General features: G+C 45.6%; 1 protein-coding gene across 3 annotated transcripts; it reads left to right on the plus strand.

Annotated features, from left to right (window-relative positions):
* Positions 1-3,036: 3,036 nt before the first annotated feature.
* LOC124677284 lies at positions 3,037-4,583 on the plus strand. 3 transcript variants are annotated; one of them, XR_006994004.1, is made up of 3 exons: positions 3,038-3,235; positions 3,885-4,050; positions 4,152-4,583. XR_006994004.1 is itself a non-coding variant. In XM_047213288.1 (2 exons), the coding sequence occupies exons 1-2, from the start codon at positions 3,837-3,839 to the stop codon at positions 4,307-4,309; spliced, it is 372 nt and encodes a 123-aa protein (XP_047069244.1). In that variant the 5' UTR covers positions 3,037-3,836; the 3' UTR covers positions 4,310-4,583. The 3 variants fall into 3 exon arrangements, 1 of the variants encoding a protein (XP_047069244.1); XR_006994005.1 differs by having other exon boundaries at positions 3,039-3,235; positions 3,893-4,050; XM_047213288.1 differs by having other exon boundaries at positions 3,037-4,050.
* Positions 4,584-6,038: the final 1,455 nt, after the last annotated feature.

Here is a 6,038-nt window from a genome sequence, read left to right on the forward strand (position 1 = left end):
GGTGGTGGCCTCCGCCCCGGTGACGGTTCAGCCGTGGTACGCATGATCCGCGCCGCCGTCTTCTTCCCTGGTGATCCGGCAGGAGGGACTGGCGGCGTGGGGGCTACTAGTCTTGCTTTGTTTTTGGTGGCGGTCCTCGGATTTCTCGCAAGCGAAGATGAAGATCTACCGGAGGTCGGCTTGCTTTGATCCGGGCCGGAGAGATGAGTTCCGGAAAGCTCCGCTGGCGAATGGAACAGTGCATATTTTGCCTGCAGTTTGCTGGATCGGGTGGTCACCCATGTTTTTATTCCGACCGTTTGGTTCCGGAGGGAGCGCCGCGAAGCTATATTCTGTGTTGACATCAGGTGACTTTTTGGTCCATGGTGAAATCAGAAGAAGGAATATCATGAAGGCCGGATTGGTGGACTGGCTAAAGGATGTTCGAGTCAACATGATGCTGAGGGATCTGCTTGGCGTTCCGGGCTTGCAGCAGTGGTATGCATGTGGGGACGGCAGCACAAGGGAAGTTCAGAGTCTTACCTCTCAGGGTGAAAACCCAAGGTCTAGCCTTAACTGGTTGTGTCTAGCAATGTTCTTGTTGGAGGCATTGTTTTGAGAGTGGGGACTATCTTCAGGGTGAAATCCTAAGGCCTTTGGTCGGGCGACGACGGCGCTGGTGCACTGTTTCCTTCTTGGAGGCGTCGCTTTTGGAGAGTCTGTACTTCAAGTGTTGTCACGGTGGTGGTTGTATTGCTGTTGCTAGGTCTAGAAGGCTGTAGCGGGACTTTTATTTCTTAGTTTTCTTTACTCTTTTTTGGCTGTGTGCATCTGTACTGCCATTAGGGTGGGGCGTTGTTGCAGAGGCTGGATGTAATTGGTATCTTTTGGTATTAATATATTCCCTTTATCGAAAAAAAATTATTGCAGGTTATCCAACGGGCTGCTCATTGGATTCAACAATGGGTTTTCCTCTTTCCGTTGGAGTTGCGGGAGGATATGGTTACTGGATGCAATAGGATGTTGGTGGTTGCTCAGGATTGCTTTTTCCAGGGGTGGTGGCATCTTAATAGAATAGCCAATGGATAACTCTTCTACAGGCCGTGTTTTCTTTTGGTTGATCTTAGTATCGACTTTACATTTTGATTGATTATAATGGTTGATTTTTGTTGAACCCGTACTTATGGGGCATCAATTGATGCAGAGGCTGGGGCAATGCTCTTATAAAAAAATATGAAAATATATTTCATTATCTATCTAATGATATTTGTTTTGCAATTTTTATGTTCATGATTTTTGATAAAAACTTAGTCTTAACATAGTTTGACTTTCTGAAAAGATATAGCCCTTAAACTTTGAAATGGAGGTATAGTATTAATTAAAGCTCCCAATCACCTTGTCTTCATTTGTAGTACGAGCCAGCACCTTCATCACCGTTTCGTGCCAATGGAAATGACAGAATTTTACTACCAAACTGGCGTCGGAGCGGTCGATCGCGTGTATGCGCATGCTTGGACTGATAGCAGATCGAGACAACGACCAGATGATCTTTCTTTCTCAAACGTTGAGGGTTGACGAGCCCAATGATTGAACATCTTTAACTAATTGGCAGGTTGACCTAGGCTGTGTACATGTCAATTAGTGCCACAGTTGATGGTAAATTATGTACAGTATATTTGATTTTTTTTTTACGAAATTATTTGAGCGAAGCTTTTTCATTTGTAATCAAAGAGAGAAACAAGCTCTGGAAAAAAGTAATGAAAATGAATTTCGCTTCGCGACAGAAGCTAGGCATCAAATATGATCTCAATCTGGCTGGAGTAGTCGGTTGATCAACTGATCAGCCCTAATCTTGCCCGCGTTCACTCTAGTTGCTAGTGTGTATATTTTGCAGATTGATAGAAAATATTTAGGTGTACATAATTAATGAATTGAAATGAAATGAGATGTGTAGTGTAGAATTCAATAGAAAATGAAATGTGCAGAGTAGCGTAGAATTTATTGTGTTATGTAGAACTCATTGTGAAGTGTTGCCGGAAATTTGCAGATATCCAAAATAGAATTCATTGCTATACAAGTCGCTCCCGTGACTAAGACTATTCCGACTTTTCTGACAAGGACCGCAACCCAGCGAAGATGACATCATCATTGTCAAACTCCAGACAAGTCAACTTTGCAGATATTCAAAACGGAAACGTTGATTAACTTTCGTTACGTGCTACTTGGCGCACTCGCAGCACCTTCGCGCGTCGGCCTCCCCTGCCGGCCGTCGCCACGCGTTCTTGGCGCCGCACTGACAGTCACTCTTCCTACTCCTTCTCTCAGGTTTAGAGGGGCTACTTACTTTGCGGACCCGCGTTCATTAATTGCGGACTGCTCACAGGGCCCGTAGTTCTGCATACATACGAATTTCAGAATTTGTTAACGGAAAAAACTTACAAGACCTGAAATGACCGTACTTCCCTCAAGGAGATCAACACCAGACAGGGAGGAGGTACCAAATTTCGGCCGCCCAAGCACAGGAGAATCGCTCAGCTAGTAGTTTTAATTTATGTGTGGTACTGATTTTATCCCTCAAGGAGATCAACACGACAACACCAGACATGATGGTTCATGTAGTGGCCTGGAAAAAACGGCGACTAACTAGCGAGGAGGCAAATCATAGACTAGAAAATTTGGCGACTAACTAGCAACGTTCCAATTTTGCCCAAAAATTCCAGAAAGAGGCCAATAGAAGGGTCACGGCATGCAGTAGACTCACGTCAATGCCCAATCCCTTGGGGCCCCCGGTGACCTTGCTGGCTTGTTAAGCGCACAGGACCGCCCCCGCTAGCGACCCGGGAAAAACCGTGTGAACCGGCCGGTTTTCTCTGGAACCGCGAACCGGCCGATTTGGACTGAGCCGGACGGTTCAGTGCCGTTTCCAAAAATACCACTCATTTGACTTGTTTTTGTGTGAAAAATAGAAGGGCAAGACTGGAAAAATTGAAATCGTGGGTTTCCTTAGGTTTTCTATGCTTCCGTGTAGATTCATTCTCTTGGGCTCATCTCTTTGTGCCGCCGCCACCAGTAGAGGCGGACGCGACGACGCCATGGCCGCCACTTGACCGGCCTCCGACGGACTCGCCTACCGCCAGCCGATGTGGAAGAAGGTCGTCGACCCTCCGCCTCCTGTTCCTGTAGTCCTGTGACCGTCCCGTCCGGCCGTGCAGCCGCCGCCCTCGGCTTCGGCACTCCGGCGCTCCGCAGACCGCAGGTCACAATCTCATATTTCCATTCCATTCCATGCCTCCATGGTCTATGCTTCCGTTCTGTAATCTGTATGCCTCTGTCTTTGAGTATTGATTTATACTGAATAGTAGTCACTAGTCACTAGTCACTGGACGTAGTGCGATTTTGGGCATGAATGCTTCCGTTCTGTACTTCTGTCTATGAGCTTATGTGAATCAAATTTCTGGAACCTTGTTATTTCATACGGTTATCAGATTATGTTCTGCTACAGGCTACAACTATCTGGAGTTCTGGACCTATTTATGTGCTAATGCTACAGTATTGAACTATTGATGTGCATGTGCACTATTTGGACCTAGTCGCTGCTACAGCTACATCATCTTAATGATCTTATATATGCTTTGCTGTTGTCTGAATTCATTTTTCTACGTATTTACATGTTTATTGTAGCATTTATGAACAAAAAATATACCATTTTATATCTTAAAAAACCAGACAGTGAACCGGTAAACCAGTGGTTTGACCGGTAAAAACCTAAACCGAGAGCCTCACCGGTTCGATCACCGGTCCGGTTTTTAAAACTATGCTTGGGGGTGGATCACCATCGAATAATCTGCACCTCTTGTATGTCTCCTCGTATGGTCTATATAAAGCAGCTTAACCCAACACAAAAGGTACACAGCCCGCAGTACAGCAGCAGCATAGCCGTAGCAAGCAAGAAGAGAGATCAGATCAGAGATTCAGAGATGAAGACGCAGCGCAACGGTCTGTCTTTCGGCACGCTGCTCGTGATGGCTTTCCTGCTCATCGCTGCCTCCCAGGCCGTCTCTGTGCAGGGAGGTAAAGTACAGTTCTTTCGTTTGCTTGGTTAATTCAGTTACTGAAGTAGTCTACCTGAAGCATTGTTGTCAATAACTAACTGTCCACTACTTTGACCACAGGGAGAGCTATGAAAGAAGTCGTAGGTTCTGAAGCGATAACGGCCAATCCACTGAACCCAGGCAGCACGCCGGCCGTCCCCGCTGGCCAGCCTTACACCAGGCCCGGATGTACCAAGCCCTACGGTTGCAACCCACCTCCTGCTGCTGCAACACCATGAACTATTGTATGAAAGAAGTCTTTCCGGTTACCAGTCACCTCTCGCGTGTTATCCGTGAATATGTTAGAGAATAAATATCCGTGGGCGCTTTCATAATAGACCGATGTAAGGTCACAGCGTCTCTAGATACATTATTACATTACATGTTAATTCTGTGTGCTATATATATCCGCTGTAGGGGACCTGCGTGTCCTATACCAAGAAATGGAAGTGCTATTTTACTGTGCAACCAAATACTACAAGCTATATGTCTAAGTATTCATGAAAATTCCCATGCATCGTTTGCACCGTGCTGATGTTCTTCCAGCCAATGCAGCAATGGACATACATCACGATGGAACACACCATCTTTGTCTTCCAAGCAAATTTCTACTTACCTGATATCCAAACTGCAAGCTACGCCTTTCCTTTTGGAACTGATGATTCACCCCTACTATCTCCATTCCAAGGCTTAATGCCTATTTTTTTTTAGAAAGTCAAACGAAGTAGAGGTTGATCAAACTTTTAGAAGAATTTATGAATAAATATGATATTTTGTAGATACCATATGAAAATTACAAGTTTTACAGTAGTTGGCATTTTTAATAGCCATCCATCTACCTCGATCTGACGGTGGTAAATAGACGGAACCAAACTAACGGAACCAAAAATATGGATCCGGAACCAAAATTTGTGGGACCGGAACCTCTAATATATTTTACGGAAATTATATAAGACGAACGTCCATTCGGTTGGCCAAACCGTCAGATAAACATGCATGGATTTTAAAGTCACATAAGTGTGCAAACCCTGTGTTTCTCCACTCATCTCGCCTCTCTCTTGCCGGATGGTCTCATCCTCTCTAACTATCCGTCTCTCTTCTCCCCGGCAATCACCGCGTGACTGTTGGGCAGCACCACGGAGCCGGCTACCGGCGCTAGGCGAGGAAGGAGGAAGAAGAAGAGGCATCAGGGATTGGGGGCGGCCGATATGTACATCGATTCCGCGCGGTTCTGTCGGGCATAGTTTTGCTCCGATCTGACCGATTTGTTCTTGCGTGATGTCAAATTTGCAAGGTCTGTGTGCGGTGCCTGATCCAGCTCTTTCTGATCCCCTTCGTCAACGTGTTCCCGTAACTCTTCGACCTTGGTGCGTACCCTTCCTTCCCCTTCCTCCGGCTAGGATTCGCTTTCTGTTCTACATACCGAGTGAGTGGTGCTCAAGTCGGTGTCAATTTGAATTAGCTGGTTTATACATGCATCTGTAGTTTGTTCAACAGTCATGGGATTCGTTTTTGTAGAAGCATGAAACAAACTATTCATGCGTTGGTAGGGACTAGGGAGAGAGGTAGTCTTGAATGCTTAGGTGTATTCTCGTTATCTGCTTGAGCAAACTGTCTCCCTCGCGATTTGTTGTGCTGCATAGGACTGTGGTAGTGGAATGAAGGAATTGCCAGATGTGTTGTGTTCATCGAGGTGTATGATGGATTGCACTTTTCCTAGGCTGATATCTTGCTCCTTTTGGTAGCACTACTGGAGTTATATATTCTCACCTATCTCGATACATCAATATTTGATTAGTGATTGTTTTTCTGGCAAGTAATATGGATTGTCACATGCAAGAAGACATGAAACCTGAAAGAGTCTCAGCTGCTTGCCCGTTCAATCCTGCAGCCCTTTGTGCCGATGTTACTTTTTCTTCCCTTAAGCTTGTTGCTGGATACATTGTACCAAAGCAGGAAGATAATGTA

This window comes from Lolium rigidum, chromosome 7 (genome assembly GCF_022539505.1).
Source record: "Lolium rigidum isolate FL_2022 chromosome 7, APGP_CSIRO_Lrig_0.1, whole genome shotgun sequence".
In the NCBI taxonomy this organism is placed as follows: Eukaryota; Viridiplantae; Streptophyta; class Magnoliopsida; order Poales; family Poaceae; genus Lolium; species Lolium rigidum.

Coding starts and splice junctions, on each gene's coding strand:
- LOC124677284 (XM_047213288.1), top strand. CDS start 3,837: ATGTCTCCTCGTATGGTCTATATAAAGCAGCTTAACCCAACACAAAAG. Junction 4,051..4,151: donor GGCCGTCTCTGTGCAGGGAG/GTAAAGTACAGT, acceptor CTTTGACCACAG/GGAGAGCTATGAAAGAAGTC.